The sequence below is a fragment of the Pteropus medius genome, unplaced genomic scaffold (assembly GCF_902729225.1).
Source record: "Pteropus medius unplaced genomic scaffold, Ma_sr-lr_union100, whole genome shotgun sequence".
Lineage (NCBI taxonomy): Eukaryota > Metazoa > Chordata > Mammalia > Chiroptera > Pteropodidae > Pteropus > Pteropus medius.
Genome location: NW_024341894.1, coordinates 4,780,171 through 4,805,929, shown reverse-complemented (window position 1 = coordinate 4,805,929; position 25,759 = coordinate 4,780,171). Strand labels below are relative to the sequence as shown.

Genomic DNA, 25,759 nt, shown 5'->3' with positions numbered 1-25,759 from the left:
GACAAATTATTTTTTAAAGATAATATTTGTTTTACAGAATACACAATACCTAAACAATCTAGTAATCTCTGTGACCCATTTCTTAGCCTGTTTCCTTCTCTTCAAAATGAGTCCTCCAATTTTACCTTTTCTTTGTACCCTGTCTTCCTTCCTAGGACTTATCGTAATGTTAATTAGATTTTCTATTTCCCAGGCCAAACTTTTAGAATATAACTAAATTATCTGTATTTTGTTTTTCCAGCTAAACTCTTGGGTCTACATGACCAGAGACTTTAAAAAAAATTTACCACTCTATCCATAGTTGCTAACACTGCCTGCCTCTTAGATGTTCAATAAATGTTGGCAAAAAGAACCAATCTCAAGCTCATCTTTCGGGACTACTGCCAAGGGCTAGCAAATTGATAAAGTGTCTCATTATTTGTAAAGTTGTACAGATGGATTTATTATCACTAATTATTAAAATAAGGTGTTAGAAGAACGGAAGCCAGAGGCTCTCAACACAATCGTGTAGCCTCCGGAGGTTTTCAAAGGACCACACGATTCACTTCAATTTTAAACAAGAGAGCAACTCTTCAAGGTTCACAAAGAGTTAAATCTGTTGTATCCTAGGCGAAAAAAAGCAGGAAGCGACCAAGTGTGAACTAGAGTTCAACTTCAAACTAGACTTGGAAGGTACCTGTCTAAGGTCACCTAGCGCACAGAAGTAAGAAGCCAGGCGCTCTCAAAGAGGCTTCGCCGCTGCTAGGGGGTTCCTGGGTCAGCTGGCAAAGCCGCCTGCCGCATTAGCCCTAGTCCCCAGCCGAGACCTCGGCTCAGCTCCTGAGCCACGTGGAACAGGGAAGAGGTCCCACGAGGTCTAGAAGAGGAGGAGGCGGAACCCATCCTGAAACCGGCCTGGGGGGATCATGGGAGATATAGTTTTTCTCGAGGGTACAGAAGGATGCGTGCTCCCCCTGTTTTGCCTGGAATTAGCATCTCGTCTCTTCGAGCCATTCAAAAAAAAAGTGTCCCATGTTATAGATGTAGTCTGGTATCTTTGAGAGAAGCAGTGAAGGGAAAGGCAAAAAGCAAAGAAGGCAAACCAAAAGATTATAGCAGGGAAGGAAAGGGTTAACAGCTGTTACGCATGCGCGCACAGGACCCGCAGGGTGGGCTGGGACGGAAGACGACTCCCGGGAGCTATGTTTTCCCCGGAAGTATCTTCCCTCCTCCGCGCGGACGCGTTTCCTTACCTCATTTGTCCTCGCCCCTCCCCGTCCCCGTACGCGTTTTGGTTCCTGGTTGGTGCTTCCTGGTCACAGCCGCGGCAGTGAGTATGTGTGTGACGGACCCCGAGCAGCCTGTGGCCGGGGGACCCCCTGCCCGCCCTCCGTCTCGCCCGCCGGGTTGTGGAACTAGCGCGTGTTCCCTCGCCGGCCTCCGCGTTCCCCCATCTGTCCCCTACTCATGGCGGGGCGCGGCTTGTGGCCCCTCAGTGGTGCTCTGCCCCAGGCGGCTCGGGTGACTGGCTGGGGTGTCTGCTTCTCCCTGCCGGGCCAAAGCCTGAGGTCGTGATTCGAAAAGAGCTGGGCTCCTATGGCCTCGGTGGGGACGGGGGTTCTGCCTATGTCTCCTCCATTACCTGTAGGATTCTTCTACCTTTTAGGGAAGCCGGTTAGTCAGTTAAACGCAGAGGTACCGCCGCACCGAGAGAGGTCCTGGCCTCTGTGAGGCTCGAACAGTCCTGGGCCAACACCAGCCTCTGTTAGAAGCAGCAGTTGGCAGCTGTAGGGCCGGAAAATTTTCGGGAGATGTGCCCTTTCCCCTATGTAAAACACGGAGATTTGGACTATGTTCTCTGATTCCCTTTATTCCTCCCATCGCATGAGCCTGCAGTTAACTTCAACTTGAAGGAAGAGCTGCTGGTGAAGTCGGAAAATTGGCTGAGAGTCAGCAGGCCTGAGGTCTAGTCGCGGCTGATTAGGTGGTGACTCTAGGGGGTCTCATCTTTAGGCAGAATTTACCTTTATTTCAGATTATAGAATTGAATTAGGAGGGGCTTTTTTAAGGCTCGAATAATAAACTTCTCAGACGCGATTTTTCTATATATAAATGAGAGCGTTTGATTTAGTGACTTTCCAGGTCCCTTTCAAAGCTCGACTTTGTGTTTTGAATACTTAGGCTGTCACATCCGAAGACTTTGAAGTGGCCAGTGTGTGTATTTCACACAGCATTATGCTTTCGGGGACAGTTCAGTATTGCCATTTTCAAGAGAATCAGAGGGTGGGGAATGAACTGAGGAAGTGGAAGTGAAGATTGTAAGATAGTTACAAAGATAACACACTGGTAGCAAAAGGAAAAAGGGAAAGGTGAAAGAAGTGTTTTGTGATAGGATTTGTTGTCATAAAAAGACATTATGCATCCCAAGAACAGCTGGACTTCTCTGAATAAATTCAGCCTAATTTTCTCCCACCCACATCTTGTATTCTTTCTCATTTTTGGGACCATTGTTTCACACGTTTGGATTCTCTAACCCAGTCAGATTTGCTTCAAGGTGAAAGTCACACTTGAAGAATGGACAAATTTTAACGCTAGAGTCATCTTAATAGATTTTTTTATATCTGTCGCTGTCAGGATAGTTCACTAAGAGTAAGTCAGATTTTAAGTTGAAAATAAACTTTATATTAGTCACTTTCCAATGAAAACTGGGTTTAATATCAAACTGCGAATTTGATTTAAATCTTCTTGAGACAGATACCTATGTTATCAAGAAGAAACATCTAGGCTAAAAGTTCTTTGAAAGGAAATAAGAGCAAAAGGTCCAGAATGACCAAATGGTAGACTGTTAGAGCAGAAGTATTGGCTTTAAAGCTTGTGTAGTAAAGTCTGAAAGCTTAAATAAGCCTCAGTTGTCTACTTTAAAAATTAAGTGAATGAATACTCCTCCAACTTTTGAATAGTGAGAGCCTTTGCAGTTATTCTTTATAGCTGTTTTATATTTGTTAAGTCATTTTAATTCTTTAGATAAATTTCATTCCCAAACTAATATTTTATTTTTTTTAACATAGGAACCTAAATCTTTTTTGGTCATGAGATTGCTATAATCTTTGAGTACCAATTTAGGAGGCTCCTGAATGGTGAACTGACAAACTCAAATGTATGCTTTTCCTTCCAATTAAAAGGCCTCTTTGGTAGTTTTTGTACTTCACTGGAAAGTAAAATGGATATTCGTGAGGTAAATTTAGTTGTTAGAACCAATGCAAATATAGCTTTGAAGGAAGGTTTCTTTGAAAACAAAATATTTATTTAAAATTATTTTAAAAATTAAAAAAAAAAATAGTGAACACTTGGCTGGGAGGGAAATAAGAATCAGTCCTAGCTCTGTTCTTAGCCAGCTACAAAACCTTGGATAGGCTATCTCTCTGGACCTCAGTTTTGTTATATGTAAATTGAGGATGTTGTATGAAATAATCTGAAAGGTCTCTTCCAGATTTAAAATTTTGTGATTCTCATAGGGACCTTATCTACTTAAGTATGCTTGAGAATCATGTACATTGATCAGAAAGCTGAAAAAGCTGTCTGAATCAAGATATATATATGCATATATTTCATATTTATCCTCTGAGTATACACTTTAAAAAAAAAGTAAATTAAATGCATTTGAATGTAATTAAAGTAGTAACATAAACCAAAACAGCCTCAGGCAAACGTTAACCCTGGCATGCATAAGCTACATAAATAGAAGAGCAAGTTATGCTGAGCACAATTTTCAAGTACAGAAGATACAAAATCCTCTTAAAGGCCATAGGGGCTAAATTGTTAAATTTCTTTTTCTACATTTCAAGGAAAGAGATAAACCCTTAGACCCAAGGAAGTCAGTTTTTATTATATTTCTGTAGTTTATTTTTGGCATACATTCACAGGTGTGCCTATGGCTCTATTCTTAATCCCTTTCCTTTGGGACGGCTCCAAGAGTAGTACAAATTTGTAACTCTGTAATTTAGCTCTTTAATTTTTTTCTGTGCTGCACCGGAATTATGTTTTATCTTAAGTCCACACTGGATCCTCAGGATGGATCCAGTGAGGATTTTGAAGGGAGCATAATTCCTTTGACTTCTTTTAGAATTAATTTACCTATTAAATAAAAAGGAAAGGGTTCATCTTTTATTTGAATTCCTCTGAGGCTAACATTTCAATATAAACTGATAAATGCTATGAGCATTATTTATTATTCAGACAGCCACGTTCAACTTCTGTGACAACAGCATAGCAACCTGAAGGACAGTACAAGAAGGGAACAGGTAAAAAAAACCATACCTTTAAAAAAACATATCTTTTAGAAGGAAAAAGGCATTAAAAGTTTGTTTCTGACCCCCCATCTTTATTGAGACATAATTGACGAATAACATTATGTAAGTTTAATGTGTACAGCATGATCTGACATACATATACATGGTTATTATAAAAAGATTAGACACATCCATAACCTCACACATTTCCTTTTTTTATTGAGAATATTTAAGATCTACTCTTAGAAGATTTCAAGTTACAATACAGTATTGTTAACTCAGAACTTGATCATCTTTTTTTAAAAATCTATCTTTATTGAGGTATAATTGACATATAACATTGTGTAAGTTTAAGGTGTCTCACAAAAGTTTTTAATTTCCGTAAAAAATTTCCATTCCAATAATTTCGTTTTTGGCTCTTTTTTTATTTGGTTCTTGGAATCAGCTAGTTTTGTCACCAAAACTACCATCAGAACACCCTGACGTTTTGGGTAGAGAATTGGTAAACTGAGAAAATGGCCAGTCTTTGCAAATTGTATCTGTATAGCTAAAAGGGGAATAGAAAGAATAAATTGTCATTGTTATTGTTCTCTAGGTTGTCTCTGATTTTTGAACAAACATGAGTTATTTTTCCAGAGCTCTCATTTTGATCAATATTCCATCAGTACTTAATTGAAACATCTACTGTATAGATTTTTGGTTGATATGAGAATAGTTGGAATAGTTGGAGACAAGTGTGAAATTCATCCCATCATAATTTCTAGATTTTAGGCACATATTAGATTTATCAGGGCTGAAGAACAAATGAATTTATTATTCATTAATTCAGCAGACATTTGTAGAGTTCCTGCTAAATACCAGTTACTCAGCTTGGCTTTGGGGATCCATTGTTTACTAAGTATGTGTAGTTCCCTGCCCTCTTGGGGTATGTGATCTGTGTTTGTGGGAGATTTACTTTGAATTAGTAATTAGAAATACAGTGGTGAGTGTTTTGAAACATAAAGTCCTATGGAAGCCTATAAAGGGAGACACTTAATTTCGTCTAGTGGCTCAAAGAAAGCTTCCCTGAGGAAGTGATGTTTAAGCTGAGTTGAAGGATGAGCAAGATTTAATATGCTCACTGTAAGAAAGTAAAGTTCTCCCAGAGCTAAGAGTTTTGCCTCAAATTTAGTAAGTTTGTATTTCATATACATCTCTATAGCTCGCACAGAAGTAAACCAGGTTTATTAGATATTTTTCTGTATTTTTTTGGTCAGTGATCAGAAAGCTATGAGATTAATTTTTACATTGAGAATAAAAATCTACATAAAAATAGTAAAATTTAATTATTACTTGTAGATTTTAGTCATAGCTGAAATAATATTCCTGTATGAGAATGTATATCTGAAAAAGTGAGATTCAGAACAAGGGAGAAGATGAAGAATGGAACAAATAGTGAGAATTACCTAAAATATTTTTGCGATTTTTAACATGTTAGAGAAAAAGTATTTGGTGTCTGAGGCAGTGGATCTCAACCTATTTTTTCCTTTCCAGCATACCTGCAAAATGTGACATTTCCATTCATAACTGTAACTCAATTTGTTGGTGGTCATTTTCATTTGAGAGAGGTAGGCATTATTAGAGTTGGTCATAATAAGATTTAGAAATCCTTGAAAAAGTGCTCTAAGAAAAAGATATTTTAATATGTCATTGAGAAAAGTGATAGCCTCTATATAAAAGTTCTAAGAGATGATGTCATTATGTACTCAGGTATGATCTGAGCATTTAAAATACATTCCTTATATGACCTTCTCTTTTACAGCATCAAGATTACTGACTTTCCATGATGTTTGGTGGTTATGAGACTATAGAAGCATATGAAGATGACCTTTATCGTGAAGAGTCATCTAGTGAACTGAGTGTTGATAGTGAGGTGGAATTTCAGCTCTACAGCCAAGTCCATTATGCCCAAGATCTTGATAATGTCATCAGGGAGGAAGACCACGAAGAAAAGAACTCTGGGAATTCTGAATCATCTAGTAGTAAACCAAGTCAGAAGAACTTAATTATCCTTTCAGATAGTGAGGTGATCCAGCTATCAGATGGATCAGAGGTCATAACTTTGTCTGATGAAGATAGTATTTATAGATGTAAAAGAAAGAATTTTAGAGTCCAACCAAAAGAAAAGACCCAAAGTCCACCCGCTTCTCTTCATTCTAATGAGTTGGATGATATATGCAAGAGGGATACTGAGAAGCCTAACCCTGAGGAGAGATCAGGTACTATCCGAGAGGTCATGATTATAGAGGTCAGTTCAAGTGAAGAGGAAGAGAGCACCATTTCAGAAAGTGACAACGTGGAAAGCTGGATGCTGCTGGGATGCGAAGTTGATGATAAAGATGACGATATCCTTCTCAATCTTGTGGGATGTGATAACTCTGTTAATGAAGGTTAGTATCATATTGGCCATTTTGAAAAGTAGTATCATCTTTAGAAGACTGCTTTCCTAGACAAAAGACCAGTAGGGTCTGCTCCATTTAATTCCTCACTTTTTGGTCTTTTTTGCCTTGTTTCTCATGAGACTTACCAATTGCTACTCTAATGGTCTGTGAACATCAGAAAGAGTATGTCAGAATATCAAAGACACTCTGCTTTTGCTGTAAGCAGTTTCATAGCTGCTTCTTGCTGTTTGGCTAAAGCCAGTTCTGGACCTGAAATCTTAGTTCCCCTCTCTCTCTGCTTGGTACCACAGGTGAGTACTCCATCTACCTCTGACATTGGTCCTGTGCTCTCATTCAGCCAATTCTGTTGGAACTGCCTCTTTCTATGTGATTTGCTTACCTAGGAGTTAGCCAGGTAGGAAGCATGAGGAATGTCTGGTACACAGAGGACATGGAATTAGCATTAAGTTTTTAGGAACTCTACAGTCAGGTAGGAATACACAGTAGACTGTAGGAGAGAATGCAAATTGTGAGAGTCACATCATTGAGGATTGAAATTTTGGTATTAGCTTTGTCCTCTCTGTCACATGTGGTCATCTAGTATCGATGCTTATTCTTTTAAAAAGTCTCTTTCATTTCTCACCCTTTACGCCTAATGCCTAGTCTTTTGGAATAGTTTTCTAAATGATCTTTTTATATATCTTCCCTGCACACTGTTGTTAAACTAGTGGTCTTGAAATATCCTTTTACTCATGGTACTTTACAGCTGCTCCAAAACCTTTCATGATACCATCAGAGGAAATGATGACATTGAATGTAGATCATGCTTTGTAGCTCCAGAGGTTGACAAACTTATTTTTTTAAGGAGTTCAGATAGAAAATATTTTAGGTTTCCAGGTCACAGGATCTCCTACCTACTTAACTTTGCCCTTATTGTGGGCATGATACCTAAGAAATATGATGGTTATTCTAACAAAATCTTGTTTATAGAAACAGGTTTATAGAAACACAGCCTCAGGCTGTGTAGTAGGCCAACCCTGAGAATTTGACACCAAAAGGAAGAAAAGAAATATAATAGAACATAGAGCAAAGTCAAGTAAAGTTTTGTCAGAATAAGGGAGATCTAATAATGTTTTTAGGTAGAAGGGAAACACTTTTGAAGGAGAGATTAAACCTGTTTGGTGAATTGGAGGGAGAGTCGAGTAAGAACGGGTCAGGTGTATGTCTGAATTAGTTTTAAAAGGGTAAAGACACCATTAATTGCTATGTTATCAAATATTTGTAGAGGTAGAGAAGAACTGCATTGTTTTGGGGAGATAATTGTATTTATTCTTATTGAGAAATTAACATAAAATTAACCATTTTAAGATGTTCAATTTGATGGCATTTAGTAGAACCATACATCTGTCTAGCTCTAAAACATTTTCACCACATCCAGAGGAAACCCCGAACCCATTATACAGTCACTCTCATTCTTTCCTCCCCTAGACCTTGGCAACCACTAATCTGTTTTCCATCTCTATGCTTTACCTGTTCTGAATATTTCATATAAATAGAATCATACAATATGTGACCTTTGTGTCTGGCTTTCACTTTGCATAATGTTTTGGAGATTTATGCAAGTTGTAGCATGTATCAGTACTTCATTACTTTTTAAGGCTGAATAATATTCCATATTATGAATATACCACATCTTGTTTATCCATTCATCTGTTAATGGACATATGGGTTGTTTCCACCTTTTGGCTCTTGTGAGTAGTGCTGCTGTGAACATTCATGTGCATGTATTTACTTGAATACCTGGTTTTGGGTATTCTTTTGGGCATATACCTGAGAATGTAATTATTGGTATTTCTATGTTTTACTTTTTGAGGAAGAGCCAAACTTATTTTCCACAGTGGCTGCACCGTTATTAATTCCCACCAGAAATGTAGGAGGCTTCCACTTAACTGCACTGTTTTTATGATAACTTGTTATGTTGCAAATTTCTCTTTGATTTGTTGATAGGCTTTTTGTTGTTTCTTACAGTTTTGTCTCCTAATTTGTTTTTTAAAGCTGTCGCTTATGTTGGCTTATGTTTTTCTAGAATAGATTTTTTCGCACAAATATTCCTTGTATGTTTTCATCCATTTATAGCTTTTAAAGAAACTGATTCTTTATAGGTATGTATTCCTTTAAAGTTTAGTTTGTGTATATTAGTAAAAATGTTCGCTATGAGACCAAAGTAATTCCAAATAATTCTTGATTCCAGACATTCTGTGCATGTTCCTATTTTCCATATTGAAATTTGTCTCTACTCTTTGCTCCTAGGATTTGTTTTTTTGTTCCATCCAAATTGAAACAAATTCTGCAGTTCTGCAAATTAACTTGCTTAACTCTTACAGATATTCAAATATCTATCCCTATTTTATTTCCTTGATCTACTAATGCCATAATCCTATTTCTTTCCAGTTAATAAGCAGCATATTCAGTATTGATGTCTATTTGAGTATGTTGTTACTCTCTAATCATTATCTAATCATTATATTGTTCATAAATAGATTTGGGAATAGGTCTGGTTCAGTTTATGTAATAGTCTTTAGAGAAAAGATTTTTTTCATGTCAGTGGAAGTTTGTGGAAATTCTGATATACTGTTGAAATGATTGTTAAACAGTGGCACTAGCTATTTTGTGTACTGTTCTACTTTCCCTCAAAACTCTCCAAACTGTGGCATATTTAAAATATTAATAGGATATGAGAGAAGAGACTATATACTCCTTGAAGACAGATCTTTAACTCTTAAATAAGGCTTCCTTATTTTAGAGTAATTCCTTGACATATATATTACTTTGTTTTTCATTAATTGCTAAATGAGAAAACATTTATTGAGCATCTACTCTATGTAATCTGAATTTTATGGTATTGTTTACATACTCCACTGTCTCTTGTGTTTTCTGTGAATTGGTAGTTAGATCTAGAAGCAATCAGATTTCTCTCTCTCTGATTAAACCATCAACTAGATACAAAGATAGGTTTGTTTGTTTCATTTTGCTTTTGATATATTTATTTGTCAGTATTATCTTTTAAACATTTAAATTGTTTTATAAGTATGTAAAATGTTTATCAGGCTCCACATTCAAATCAACAAAACAAGGAAAAATATATTCAGAGAAGTCTACCTTCTATCCAGTCTTCACCCTTATGGGTTAACTATTAAGAGGAAATTAATGGTTTGCCTTTACATTTATCTTTAACCTTCTCTCTCCTTCCTGAAAATAAACAGTAACATAATATCCACACTTAGCTCTACCTTGTTTTTTTTCTGTTTACAGTATATCCTGGAGATCATATCCATAGTAGTATGAAAAGATATTTTTCAGTTCTAGGACAGTGGACTATTTTTATGTCTTGTACAGTAATCTGAGTTGGAAACAAGGGTGTAACAAATATTTTTTGGAAGTGAATGCATAGTAATTTAAAATAATTGGTGGTTCATATATTTACTTTAGTCTTAAAATATATTTTAAACAAATGTAGTCTAATTCTACTTTGAGAAGCATGCTTTATATTTATTCCTGGTCTTAATGTTTCTTCTCATTTAGTAATTTTTAAAGACTTAGATTTAGCAAAAAATTAAAGAGGTTCATATTTTAAAAAGAAAATACCTTTTAAATACTGAAGAATAGAGCATTTCTAAAAATTGAAGAGCCATACTAGTTTCTAGTATGTGACTGTTACAGTATAGAATTTAACATTAATGTAGAGCTCTTTTAGTATGTACAATTTGGCACATTGCTCCTTTTGTTTGTCAGCTTTTGGCTGACACAAAGTGGATACCTAGCAAGTCTTAGGTGAATTTAATTGAAGTTTTTCCTTTGTATATAGAGTGGTGTTCTTTATATAGTACTACATGAAGTTAAAATGAAATTATGGCTTGATTAAAGTAAAACCACAGTGGATTTGAACAATTTAGGGCAGTAAGTCTTTCAACTGTTTTTGTGTCAAGACCCTTTCTCCCCTAAAAAAATATGCATATGAAAGTTTTGGATACAATTTCCAAGGAAGAACTCATTTAGAGGTAATGGTTGAATCCATGGCACTTATTAGGCATTCAACCAAAGCTTGATAACTAATTAAAATTTTAGAGTGGGTTACCTATTTTAAATTTTTTTCAAATATGTTATATTTTATTTGATCTGGGTCTTTACATGTGTTGTTTTTTTCTTCTACCTGGATCAGTTTCTACCTCAGGTCTCAATTACTTCTGAGTGAGGTAACAGACATAGGGTCTCAATTAGTGGTAGTTATTAGGTCTGTTACAGCTCCTCAATAGACTAGCTGTGACTTTGGGTGACTTAATTTCTTTATTGGCAAAATAATAAATTTTATTAAGGTTATAAAGCAAAAATGAGACAATGGATAGACTAAATTAATGTATTAGGGAAGTATTTTGCCCAAACTCATAAGATCGGTTCCCGATCACTGTGGCAAGAAGCATAGGCATATAGCTTCCACTTTTTAAAAAATAAATTTATTTATTTAAATTAGTTTCAAGTATACAGTACATTGGTTAGACACCACTTGGTTTTTTTGAGTTAAAAGTTCTCAAGTTTTTTTTATGAACCCAAGTTACTTTTTGAACAGCATGTCTCTAGTATGGCAGTTTCCTTAACTAAATTTTATTTGATTTGATTACATTTTGTGATCTACTAATTAAAACTAAATCTAAAGTTTTAAAATGAATCCAACAATTACTTGTTGGATGCTTCAAATGTACAAACCACTAAACCATTAAGATGTTGGGATTCAAGAATTGCTATGTATTCCCTGCCTTTAGAAACCTTAAAATGCATGACAATATGGAAATATGTAATACCAGAGTTAAATATATTTCTACAAATATAAGAGATGCCCCAGCACAGTATATAATCATTTCCAGATGTAAGTAATAGACTTTTTAAAAAAGATTACTGTAGATAAGCAAAGTACAAGACTAAATTGAAAAGTAGCCTTTTGAACTGACTCTTAAGAATGGATAGGATTTAAAGTTCAGGTTAAATGCAAGGGGGAAGAATAGAAGCTGAAAACTAATAGAAAGTTAACACTGTATGGTACCATTAATGTTTAATTAATGGTTTAATATGTGGTTGGGTATGATTAAACATAAAGCATGTCTTTTTAGACACCACTCAGCCTAAATGAGAAAGGGCATTTATGTTTTGTATATGTTCAGAATGCTGTTGGAAGATTTCTTGGTCATTATTTTGTTCCTGGGTTTTCTACTTGTTTCTTGCTTATATATCATCTCTTTTTGATTTTTCTTTAAAAAAAAAAATGGATATTTTATGTAACTTTGTGGCAGATAGTAAAATTCTCTCAAGGGGACTAGGTACTTCAAAAGGCATGACCAGCTTTTTAAAGTGTGTATTTTATGCAGAGCTGTTCAAAGTAGAGCATGTCTTAAACTATAACTTTGGCGTCTCATAACTTGTGTTCTTCTTTACTATCTTTTAACATAGGAAAGGAACATATTTTATTAGTTTGAAAACATTAAAAAATTAAACTTTGCTTTCAGTACTCTTCACATCTTTAAGGTTGTATTCCCATCCTCCTCTTTCTGCATTCTTCAGCTAACCATTCAGCTTAATTTCAATAAATATAGTTTCTTCAGAGATCTTATGGCCAAATAGGTCATAAAACTGGGTTGCTGTTTGACATTCTTCTCATTGATGTATAGTTTAATTTCTACCTTATAATTGAAAAATGGCCACATGCAAGAGTTCCAGTGACCGAGAGCATCAAGGGCTCCCTCCCTGATGTTTTCAGTTTTTGTAAGCCTGTACTACACAATTCCTAAAGCTGCTTTTGAGCTGTGTCTCTAGTTGTAGCATGTCACCTTACACTTAACTATTGTACAGGCATCTTTTTATTTAATTTCTAATTAGCATAATGACTTGAGCTGTGTTATTCACTGTTCCATGGTGAAGTTGTCATAGGGAGAGAAGAAATAAAAATGTTCAATTTTAACTTTACTTGTGAATGGAGTGAAGTTTGAAAGCCTTTTATGGCCATTGTTCAGCAGACTGAAAATCTCATTAGAAGTCCCAGAAATGCTAAGGCAGCTTTGGGTTGGATTTTAATAACATTTTGGAATGTTGATATTGTATGTTGCTAATTTCTGTGATTTCACTGTCGATCAGCAAGTTAGGTATGCAATTCTTCCAAAGTCGATTTATGACTTTTAGTCTAAATCCATTCATAGTAGCTTTTCTTTTTAACAATGATAAGTACCTAAGGATTAAATTTTACTTTATATTGACATTTCTTTTAGAAACTGATTTGATTTTCGTATAAGATATGTTAAATTTGCTAGCAACTACTTAATAAGAAAATACCATAATATATATTTATTGAACTAATGACTTAGTTTGGTGCCATTATAATATTATTTACTCATCTAAAGTTTACCTTTTTTTTTTAATGGAAAAGCATAATATTAGATGGGCAACATTTTCATTCTTATCTGCTTGTCATAGGAACTTGAATCTGATGTATGGGTAAAGAGTGTTTAAATGTAATTTTCTTATAGCTATAAAAGTGATGTATTACATATAGTGATCACCTGTCTCATGATAATTTATAGACAGTAATTTTTATGGTTGGAAAGTAAATTTGATGAGAACTGCATATGATTAGACTCTAAAACATTTTTCAAAGATGTACAGAATGGAGAACATTTACTCTTATTTTTCCTTGTTAAGAGTAAAGGCCGTTCAGATAGTTCATGTCTTTTAAGTAGGAGATCCTGTTTTTAAGACTTTGCTAAATTTATAGTTAATTTCCAACTAGTTTACTGATCTCCTGCTAATACTCTCCTAGTTGGTAACACTTAATGAAGTAAAAGTGTTGACTTAATGGAAGTTTTGCAGACAAAAGTTTTTAATCTCTCAATCATTATCTTTGTTTTGTTATCAATTAAAGTTATTTTGTTGTGGTTAAGTTTTTGGCATTTGACTTATTTACCAGATTGTATTGATTTTGCTTATAATAAAGAATTGAGTATCCACTGTGTGTAAGGTCATATTTTCTTTTTAAATTATGCTTAAGAATATCTAAAGGAATAGATTTGACTTGTTTTATAGTTTTTGAATCTTGTTCTGATACCATTAGCTCTGGGTAGAGGCGTACTTCTGGGATATAGAGTTGGATTCAAGTGAAAATGAAATGTGATAATAATACATTATTTCAGAGTGGATCTTGTCTGCTAAATGTGTAACTTTTATTTCTATGAGATTTTTACCTTAGAATTCAGCTTTTTTTCATAGTTTTGAAAAATTGTCAACTTTGGACTTGAGACCATCTGTTCTTATCCCTATCTTTTGCAAATACGTTTTAAGGAAAGACAGCAGAATTCTATCATGGGAAAATAATTTGTACTCCTTCTACCCACTTTTGCCTAAATATATAGTTAATTTATAATTACCTCAAGATGAAAGAATGGCTGTTTAGAGCTACTTAATGAGCGAAAGTGTTTTTATTGGCAATTCCTTGAAGTGCGTAGGTCACATCTGATTTTGGTTTGTAACTGAAAAGCGCCTGTAACAGAATTATCTACTCTAGAAAGAGAAAGCCTCAATTTGTAGAAAACTTTTCCCATATTTGTTGTTAATGAGAAATTCTAAAAATGTAGGAAATAGGCTGGATATAGCTGAAAAATAAGATTACAAAGTAATGGAAAAATGCTTTGAAAAGTCAGATGAGAGGAATTCAGGATGTAGAAGAGAATGACAAGTTTAACTGAAGAAAGGAGGTTTATTTAAAGGTGTGTAACTACATTAATTCTGTAAGTTACTCCTTATATTGTACTAGTCTTTTTTTAGTGTTAAATGATTGGATTTAAACAAAAATTACTTTTGTCAGTGGTTTTATTTAGAAATAGCATTACTTTCTAGTTTTAAGGAGGATTTTAATTACCAATAAAATTTCATTTTTGTCTTAACAAGTTTTTGAAAATTACCTCACTCCCATATGATTAGTATTTTGCTTTTCATTCAATACCCAAATTTACTCAAACTATTTTGGTTTGCATTAAAAGTGATATAAATTTTGTGGGAGAATAAATATAACAAATATTGCTGTAAATTTGTTCTTATTTTAATTTAGTATGATTGATTTTTATGTGCATGAAATACTTCCCTAAAAAGGTTTATAATATTCAACCGAAATGTTTTTGGAAAGGTGAGATTCTGGTAAAAATTCATCAGGTCCTAAGTTGTGGAATATTTGTTTTGGTTTTTAACACCATGACTGTTTTGGTTGTTGTATAAATCTGTTTATTCTTCTGGTTGAAATCTTCCAGTTTGGGAAATATCCTTTATTACCGGATTTAACAGCTGAAATGTAATGGTTGTACCACGGATCATCTAATTTTTAGGTTGTTTTGGTTAGTTTAACTTTGCTATATAGTTCTTTACGGGTTAGTCAGAGGAGTTGTGTTCAGCTGTGTGATCCTGCCATCACTTAGGTTAGCATCTGGAGCGGAAGGGTCTTATCTCTGAGTTTCTTCCTTTTGTTAAAGTTTTTAATATTTAACATTATTTAAATATGGCGGGAGATAGAGTTGTGAGGCAAATTTCTGATTTGTTGATTTTCAGTATTAAGCAACGGGAATCCTTTCTTCCTTTAGATGTATCACATACATATGCGTATTTTAAGAGGAAAACAATCTTCTTTATGATATGATGTGGATAGTTATTATTATTTTTTAATTAATAAAACTAATATGGTTTGTTTGGAAATCTCAAAAGATCTTTGGTAGTATACCTGCAACCTCAGCAGTCTCTTTTTATCTATACAGATTTCCCTGCCTATTGTGGCCGTTGGCTCTCATTTAAATTTCCCATGGCTTTGGGTTGCAGACTTGGTTTTCTGCAAGAGTGCCCATGCTTACATGGTCATATATTCTGGGTGACTTTTCCACTTTTTCTTTTTTGTTATTTTGTTGATTGCTAACGGGAAAGAGGATCTTTTTTTTTTTTGACTTGTTTCTTTGTTTTGATCTTTCTTCCTTAGCCCATCTATTTGTGTGTTGTTTTGTTTTGTTTTGCAGATTGGGAAGAATTATTGTGTGGATTTAGATCCATGGGGACTAGCAGGGAAAACTAATTTCGTTCTTGGTTTTGTTTTCTTAATAACAGTAGCAATTTAACTTTTGAGCCATTGAGAAGCTCAAAAGATATGTTAGCTTTATGCATGAAATTGGTAGAAAATTATTAATCCCCAAATTTTCTATTCGTGGTTGCTCTACTGTTGGAATAAAAATATTATGTTATAGTCGAATTAAGTAAATACTAATTAGCAGTAAGTAGCACTGTTATAAATTTTTAATTTAAATATTGTTGTATAGTCAAAAGATATAGGAAATCAGTTGTAATCTGATATGATTTGTTTTATAATTTTTGTTGTCCATGGTGTGTATATATTCAAATAGACATATGAATATACATTTTATTGGAGACATACATTTTTAACTTGACCAGATCTTATATTCCTGCAAAACATGCTTATTTTTCAAATGTGAAGAATTTTGTTTTATGTTAAGTCCTTGGAGAAGTGCTATGGCAAATTTAGTAATTGCTAAAATATTGAGTAATTTGTTCCTGTTGTAAGGGAAAAGTAGAGGCCTCTAATCCTAACATCTCAAAATATTTTTCATTAATATCTGAAGACTTTAAAATATCATATTAGTGTGATCGAAACTACTTCTATTTTATATTTGTTTAGTGAGAGTGCCATCATACAATAGCATTATTTATTTAACTGAATTTTGTATTCATTAAGTTAGTATAAAATAATAAAAATTTCTTAGCATTTAAAAAATTATAGTAATTTCCAAATATACCATGAAAAATGATGTGTGATATACTATTAACTAATAGGCTAAAAGAACTTTCTAATGTTGATAAATAGAATGAAAAGGATTAATTTTGATATGCATAATTTTGGGTTTTTTTGTTTGTTCAGTTGATTATATAACATGGCAGTGAGGTGTCTGAAATTCTCTTTCTGAATGTTTGTTAAGTACACTGGGAATCGGAGTAAGGGCAAGCTGGCTTTTTTGCCTGCTAATTGTTTTTTCTCGTGGATTCTAGTGCTTCTAGAATATGAAACTGGTAGAATTTGTTATTATCAAGAAACAAATAGCACTATTGAATTTTTGTTTTCTTTGTTATTTTTAGTTACTATAGTTCACATTTTGATTTCTATCTAATGATGTCTCTAGAAACAATTTCTCTTAAAATCAGTGAGTTTCAAACTAAGAAGAATATATATCCTGATAATTTGATTAGCTGTTGTTTGTCCATGGCAGTTAAAATAATCTTTTGAATTTTTACTCTCATCATAGTTATGGAGGTTTTCTGTTTGTTGAATTATTCTCCCTAATTCTTATTAGTATATTTAAAGATATTTTATATTTACATTTGATGTTCATATGTAATCATTGAGAAACACAAATAATCTCTGAAATATATTTATTTCTAGTATCTAGTATTCACATCAAATAAGGGTATATAACCTGTGATATGAATGATAATCCAACTATGAAAGTATGCAGCTTTAAAGTAACACAAAACTCTTTCGTTAGCACATTTTACTAGCAAATGTTCATATAAAATGTTATTTTTAAAGCTCATGGCACAGATTTTGCTGTGTATGGCTTTAGTAAGAAAGCACTATAGAGGCGACCCTGAAATTTATTAAAGAAAGAACAAACTGGTGAAATGCTTTCATGCTATTAAAAAACTTCACACCGTCAGACAACTTTTTTTTTTAAAGGTCATGATTGCTTGATGCCTTTTGCAGTCTTTATTTGAAACTCGTTTTATAGGATTTCTTTTTTGTCCTCCCTCTCTTTTTTCTTTTGGCAGTGGGTGGATGATTCTTTTAAAACTGAATGGTTAAACATGTATAGTAACTATTAAAGTATAATGGAAATACTTTTATTCTTGATAATTTTTAGTCCAGAAATGCTGTGAAGGTAAGCCAATGAGGGTGAAATTACATTGTGTAGTATAGAAACTATTTAGAGTTTTCTGTTTAGAAAAGTAGGCTCTGCATTAAGGGTTGTGTGTGAAATATTTTACAGTTCTCTTATTGCTTGATAAGTTTGAGGTGTTTTTATGTTACGATGTTCTAGCCGATTGTTGGTATTCTTGAAAAATACTAATCTGTGTATGAGAGCAGATAGGGAGTGAGAACAGAACAGGAATTGAGGAGAAAGAAAACCTTCCTAAAATGTTGACACTTGACAGGTAGAGATTTATATGCCATTATAGATTTTTAAAACAGAGTGCTTGAACTGCCTTTTCCTCAGAGTTCACTTAAACTTTGACATATTTTACAAAGATTGATTGTGGTAAGTATTAAAATTTTAACTCTAGCTTTCATCCTAAATTAATTTAAACCTTTATAAAATTAACCAAACAATCCCTGATACTAATTGCTGATGTTCAATTAAGTTATTGTGTTCAGTAATTAATAGTTCTTTGTGGTATTTGTTTTTATTGATATGATAAGCTAAAATTACAAAAGGTGTATAAGAGTGCAGAAATTGAGTTATGTAACATTTTGATATTTTACTGTAGCCACAAATTAAAATTTGTTTTGATATATAGTAATTTTATTTCTTAGTGTTATAGGATATTTATTGGCTTTCAGTATATAGAAAATTTAGATCTTTTAATTTTAAATATTTTTGTAAATTAACTAGAGTCGTACTTTTTTTAAAAATGCAAAAAACTTGAGGCAGTGTATAAAATATGCTCGTGTTAGTTTATTTAGTTTTTCAGTGATTAGACTTTGTAAAGTAGAAATGAGACCTAGGATTTTATTTTATTTAAGAAAATATACTTAATTTTAAGGTGCTAATATTAGAACTAGAGAAATCTTGTCAATATAGTAAATCTATATCCATAATTAATAATGCATAATTATTTTAAATTACTAGTTAGGAAGGTAAGAGATGCTAACATCTTCTTTGTTGGAAGTTATAAACTGTTTTCAAAAGGATGAAAAGGAGAAAAACTAATTTCAGGCAGATTTATATCATTCTGACATTGTATGTTATTGATGGGTTCATGTCACAAAAGCCTGCAAAACTTTACAAAAGTATTAGGTATATTTTAATTTGATAGTCTCACTGAAAACTGTTTTGTGATACATCTAGAAAAATTTTTATATGGAATATTTCTATTTTAAAGTTTAGTGATTCATCTAGGTGCCTTGTCTCAATTTCAGTCTTTCTTGTTAATTTAGACATATTATTATTTGTTTAAAATTTTTGTTTTCAGTAATATATTATTGCTTGGGTACAATAGTCTTACTGTTTCAATTACATTTCATCCATCTATGACATTTTATCAGCCAGCTATTACTATTTTATTGTTTTTTTTTTTGTGTAGTTATTGTACAGACTTCAAGTCTAAAGTAAGAGCTAGTATATATTACAGTGTATATGACCATTTCTAATTTGACCTGTTACTGTAAAGAAGGCTAACAAGTGTGTATGACTAGCCCACCCCTTCTGGAGCAGTTGAAAACAGGCCTCAGAAGACTCAAAGGAATTCTTTTAACTCCTAGCAGGGCCACGGGGTCAATGTCAGATTTAGTCATGCTGTTATTTTAGCCCAGTGGTCCAGAGAGATGACTGAAAAGTGAGTCTTTTATTTCTTTTTTTGTGTGGTTATTAACAGGATTAAATGTAAGCCATTGTGTACTTAGTACCAATTAGTTTCTCATCTGAGAGGTTCATTATGATTTTTTGTCAGCCTTGGTCTTGTAATATTTGTTTCATTGTTTGATTAGTTAAGGGGATGAAAGGACAAGAAAAGTTTTATAGCAGTGCTTTTAAATTCATTAGGAATTTTAATACATAGTCAACTTTGCAGATATGTAGACCTTGTTTGAAAAATGGACCACATTAAAAATTGGCATAGAATATGTTAAAGTTAATTGTTTAAAATTTTCCTTTTCCTGTTGTATTTTCTTTAGTCTTAAGCTATCTTTATTATATCAAATAATGCTTTTTTATTTTTAGAAGTCAGCTTTGAATTCCTATACATATTTCTAAAAATTATGTTCAGTTTGCTGTGTATATGTAACTATTGGGAGGTGCACATACCAAAAAAACCTCCAAAGTTAAAAAAACTCTTCCATTTCCTAGATTAGAAACATAGATCGAGCTATTAGAAACAGACCATAAAAATTCTAGAGTAAAGATCATTATTAGGTATAATAAACAAGCCTTAATTTAAAGGGAAGCAGCCTGAAAGCTGATTCTTTATGCTGTTATAAGTAAAAATGCAAAGTTGTAAGAGTTCAGAGAAGAGGAGCATGCCTAACTTTTTAATTGATAGTCTTTTTAAATCCTTGAGTTAAAATTATTTTTATTAAAATAAGTATTTCAGTAACATTCCTCATTTAAAACATTGATTTAGTTCAGTAAAGTTTTGGTCAAAAAAATGCTCTTGTAAATTGGACTGAAGATGCTGATTCCAACTGAAAGCAAGGAATATAACCCAGAATTATTTTGTTGGTAAGTGATTATCTGGAGTAGTAGGTCTTATATCCTATTGTTGAAGTATGCAACACACATTTTCACATGCCTTCGCCTTGAAATGAAAATGCCTGTACTAAGTCCTCTGCTTACTGCCAGCGTTTTTTGGTACCCAGATTACTTTATTATGGAGTTGGTTATTTAAGATTTTATAATCCAAATAATTATGATAGCATATAGATTCTAACATATAAGATTTTATTCTCAAATTGATTTCAGGCATAGTGAATTTATAGTCCTTGCTTTTTAGTATTTGTTTATCCAGTTTTCTGAGAAACACATTTCTATAAAGTCTAGACGTATGTTATTTAAAAATTTTTCTTTTTAATTATAATTTGGAAAGGATTTAGATCCTCTAAATGAAAAACCTTGTTTATGACCTTATTACCACATGACTATAGGACCATGTTACCAAATTATACCTGCTTTATTAAAATTGTTTAGCGATCAATCGCTCTTTACTTTCTCCACCCCCATTTTTAAAACAAAAATGTGAGGTAGCTGTATTAAGTGGCTAGATTTTTAATTAATAGGAAGTAAATAACTTCTTCTTGTGGTTTGTTGGTTATCAAATTGGAAAGTAATTTCTTTTGATAGGTAAATGTAATTTTTGCTACTTAACATTTCCACAGTATCTTTGGAAAATAAGAAGGAAGTCTTCAGTATAATGGCCTTGTAATATGGAAAAGGACAGATTTTAAAATAAAAATTTAGTTCTCCTTTTATTGTTTTGTGTTTGACTATATAAGAAGCTGTAAGAAATAGATGTTAGGTTGAATATCAGGCTCAGTATTAAGTGCTCTGATGGTCATGTCATTTAAATAATTTAAAATTAACAAATACTTGTATTGATTGATCTAATATTTAGAAAATGTAGTTAATAAGATAAACTATTTGTAGCTTCTCTCTTAAAGTTGAATTCAGTTTAGGTGTCTAATAGAATTGGTCCAGAAATTAACATTCAAATAACTATAGGAAGTATAAGGTGAAGGACAGGCTATCCTAAGATAATTCATTAGGACTTCTGTTTCTTTAGCATCTTTAATAGTGACTATTGTAAGCAAATGAATCGTATATATCAATTTAGTAAATAATCACACCATTAACAACGCTCAGCCACATTCTTTGTAATTGCTACTCAAGCACTTTCAAACTATTCTCTTTTAAAAACAGTAGAAGTTTGGGAACTTGTAATTTCATTGAAAGACCACTACAGAATATTCTTTCTTGATAAATAGAGGTCTAGGGATAATTGATGTTGCAATATAATTGAAAAATGTTTTGTCCCATAAAAACTACTTTTATACTTTGTTTTTCTCTCTAACCAGGTGAGGCCTAACAAATATAGTAAAAACAAAACAAAACAAAACATATTTTTGAAAGTGCCTAACTTTGTTGAATGTAGAGATATGGTATGTTATCTTAGTTATTTCATAAAATTAAAACAAGAAAAAACTCTCAAAATATCTAAATCTCAAGAAGATAAATGGAAGTTGAGTGAAAGTGAATAGAATAGAGATCTAGTTTTTGAGTCTTCTAGCTGAATTTTATATCCAAAGCTTTAATCTTTTGGACTTTTACATTTCTTAAAATGCAAGTGACTTTATTTTGTAAAAGGCATGGCAATCATGCTAGGATTAAAAGTAATAGCTTATACAGTGCTTTTTATTAGCCTCTAAGGAACCATCTGTATTTGAGTATATAGTAACTTAGAATTGATTTTTTTTTTTTTTATTTTGTGATGCAGACCAAACCTTTGTGGCTTTTGAAAGAAAAAGAAAGCAGTATTTATTTTAACATTGTGTTTGATGAATTGTATTTCATTTTGCATGAAAGGTACTATAGATCCTTATCCACAAAGTAGTCATTTATATACTATGATTTTATTGGTTCAGCCAGGCACTTTGACCACTTAAAAATATTTAGATTTTAAAATTACTACTTAGCAGCTAATTTTTAATATATTGTAACACACCAGAGTTTGATTATAAAGGAATTTTTGCCTCTGTTTTATAAAGATGCTCAATAAAAGCACTAATGGTAATAATGTTTATCAGTAATTATTCCTTGCTATTGAGTAGGAAAAGAAGACTAGACTTGCCTCTTTTTTTTTTTTTAAACCTTATAAGCATGTTGTAGGAATTGAATTGAAAGTCTGTAAACTCTTGATATGGTACTGATTTGGAACAAAGACACGAGTAACCTGACATAGCAAATAATAGCCAAAGAAATATATTCCATATCTGTTCATTCAGCCAACCAGTGATCATGATTCATCATTTAAGGTGTGCTGATCCATACAGAGATGAATCTGGCATAGATCCTGACCTCAAAGATCCTATAGTTTAAAAGAAGAGACAGAGATGAGTAGTATAAGAAAGCTATTGAGGTACATAAGAGGAAAGGCTGCTTTCTTTCATGAGGGGTAGAGGTATGTAAGGGAGATAGAATATGTCATGTGATTAGGAGGGCAGTAGACTAATTTCTATTTTGAATAGGGCAGTATTTCTTACATTGGGTTCCTCAAACTCCTAGGGTCCATTTTGAGGGAATAGTTTTTTAATTCTATAAGAATTGTTAATATTTGTATTCTTATTTTCATGTTTAAAAAGGGTCTTATACCAATTATAAAGACAACACTTTGCAGTGATAATTCACAGTTGAAAGACATTTGTTATAAAATGAGACCCATTTCTTAAGTTATTGTTTCTCAATTTGAGATCTGTGGACGATTTGATGTTCAGGAAAACTTATTTTTTTAAAGGGGTTCATACATTTCTTAAGTTTGAGAAACAAAAGCTTAGGCCAGATAATATTTTTTGCTCTCTAGACCACATTCAAATCGATGGCAGAAGTAGATGGTCCAGAAGTGTGTGAGTAGCAAGGGGATCCCCTTTGGGATTAAATTTTTTTCAGGAGACAAGGCAGCCTGCTTCAGAAATGTAGCTGAGAGTTCACTATAAGTCCCAAAATACTTTGAGTTTTTTGTTAAGTCACTACCATTTAGAATTTAAATTTGTGGCAGTGCTGATGAATGGGCACAGCTTGTGTGATTTAAAACAGTAATGAACTGTGAATTTATTAAATGGAGGGTAAAATTTCTAAATATATTCTGAACACAAACTAGACCTGTTAAAATGGTTTCTGTTATAAGCCTTCTACTCTAGTTCTAAATAAGCTACTGTACAGTCTTTGTATAATTGATTACTTTTAGAGTCCAATTTTACTTTCTGCTTATAGTATTACAATAAACAGTTTAATTTCACTGAAATTAATTAAATCTAGATTATTTTGTAGAGTATGGTCTAGGATTTTGTTTCATAAATTGAGGGAAAGCTCATAAGGAATAAACAAGTACTTTAATTTATAGTTCATAGCCTTTAAAGGAATTTAGATTTTACATTGTGTAAATTGAACATGGTAAATTTACGAATATCTGTACCAAATATCCCAGACATTGGAAAGTTTGGGAGAAAAACACTAAAGAATATTTCTCATTATTTTCCCCCTTCTTTTCCTCTTAAAATTTTTTAGGGATAAAAATAACTCCTCCCCCTACCAAACAAAACTGACCAAAGAATTAGATGATGGCTTTTAATTAGTTCCTTACATTTTTCTGAAATCTATCCAGGCTTTTAAAATGGGAAATTTTGGGTAATTATTATTCTTACCTGGGGAAAAGGCTATTTTGATAAGGGAGAGGAAGTTAGGGTGACATTATTTGCTCACATCATACATAAATAATTCCGATTCATCTGTAGAGTTTTATTATTGTTTTGCATGTAACATATACTACTTGGAGGATATTTTATTACTGTTTGAGGTTCTTAATAGTTCATGTGTCAGTTTGCCTTTACATAAAAATATGTTTAAGTTGCTTTGACAGATACTTTAAATAGCAAACACGAAACATGTGAATTTAGCATTGCCATGTTCTCTTTTGTTATTGCCTTTCTTATTTTTTTTAATCCCTGAGCAATTGTAAGCATTCTTAAAATTTCCTGCGCACAGAAATTCCCTGAAACATTAAGAAGCTGCTAAAAGACTCAAGCTCTGAAAGAAGTCCCAAAGATACATCACTGCTTGACTGCAAACATTTTTAAGAAGTCACTGATTATAATGAACACAGCCTTTAATGGCAGTTTTTCCTCTCCTTTTCAGGAGAATGTGACAGAGTGTCATTAAGGTTTTAGGAATGAATGCTCTTGAGGAAAGGAGGATCACTAGGACTACAATGATGCCCAGTATGTGGCCGTGGGATTCTCAGTTGGGCTCTTTTTAGGTTTTTAATCAGGTCGGGGAAGGGGGATGGAGAGGAAGGGAATGGGAATAGATGGAGCTTTGGGACACCTGTACACAGAGCATTTTACTTTCTCATTGATCTCTTTAAGCGTTGAATTTGTAGGGTCTAATGTAGAAATGTAAACAAAATTCTAAATCTTTTGAAGGCCAGTAAACATAATCAACCCTAACTGTTTATATTTAGAAGCACATAATTCTTTTTTGCATTTAACTTAAACGGTTTAGATATATTAAATCTGAAATTTCATTTAAATTGTAATTTCGCCTCTGCTCTAAGGATATTGTTTTAACCCATTGTTCTTTTGTATGGTGACAGTAATTGCCCTTGATATATTCTGCAGGTCAATCAGATTGTATCACAAAAGAGGCAAATAATAAATGTGTGCCAGAAAGAGCTATGTTTTAGTACAGGAACAGGAAAGCATATTTTTGCATCAGACATTGGAATAACATCTAGAAGGCATTGCATCACATATGGGTACAGATCTTTTTAGTGGAATGCAGGGTGATAAAAGAAATTATTTTAAAGCGTACAGCCACAATTTCCCCCTTTAGTTTTCTTAGCAATAACAGACACTAATTCTTATATTTAATGCATAATATTTAACATCTATGGTTTGTTTTATGATTTTTTAAAATATTACCGTATGTATACAGGGCTTGAGAAGTTATTTTTCCTGTTTAATGTCTTAACATAGTGTTTCTGAAAGGATTTTTTTTCCTTCTTGTGGATCACTGTAGCGTTGGAATTTATAAGGAATGATTATTTATCTACTTCACTTTTTTATAGCTGAAGTCAGAAAGAAATTTCTAGAATACCTCAAGTGTGTTTCTCGGTGAGAATAAATCTCTTTTCTATCTAAAATGATCCTTCTATCCTTTATTTTACTTGGGATTTTTGACATTAAAGCTAACATTGGAAAAGTTAGCTTTCATTTTACTTTTTTGGTCTTAGCTACCTAGGTTTTATACAAATTATAAAATGATCTCCATCTGTTAAATCTGTAGAATTTTTTTTTTCCCTTTGACTCTAGGGTGATGCTGGGCTTTTTTTGAGCTCTGAATATAAATTTAGCTCCTGTGGGTTGTTTCTTGATAGGCTTCCTGGTAGCTCAGTGCTACATTAGCAATTCTTTATTTGAAGTGTTTATCCCCACACAAAATAATCCTCATG

At 32.9% G+C, this 25,759-nt stretch overlaps 1 protein-coding gene across 4 annotated transcripts in view; it reads left to right on the top strand.

The window, feature by feature from the left end:
* Positions 1-1,153: 1,153 nt before the first annotated feature.
* ZCCHC7 (zinc finger CCHC-type containing 7) overlaps positions 1,154-25,759 on the top strand; it is a 193,817-nt gene continuing 169,211 nt past the window's right edge. For 2 of the 4 annotated variants that reach the window (XM_039856605.1, XM_039856578.1), the window contains exons 1-2: positions 1,154-1,309; positions 6,070-6,697. In XM_039856605.1, coding sequence (XP_039712539.1) covers positions 6,091-6,697 — 607 coding nt within the window. In that variant the 5' untranslated portion in view covers positions 1,154-1,309; positions 6,070-6,090. Of the gene's footprint in view, positions 1,314-4,209; positions 4,281-6,069; positions 6,698-25,759 lie in introns of those variants that run through there. The other 2 variants (XM_039856588.1, XM_039856596.1) reach the window with 2 other exon arrangements.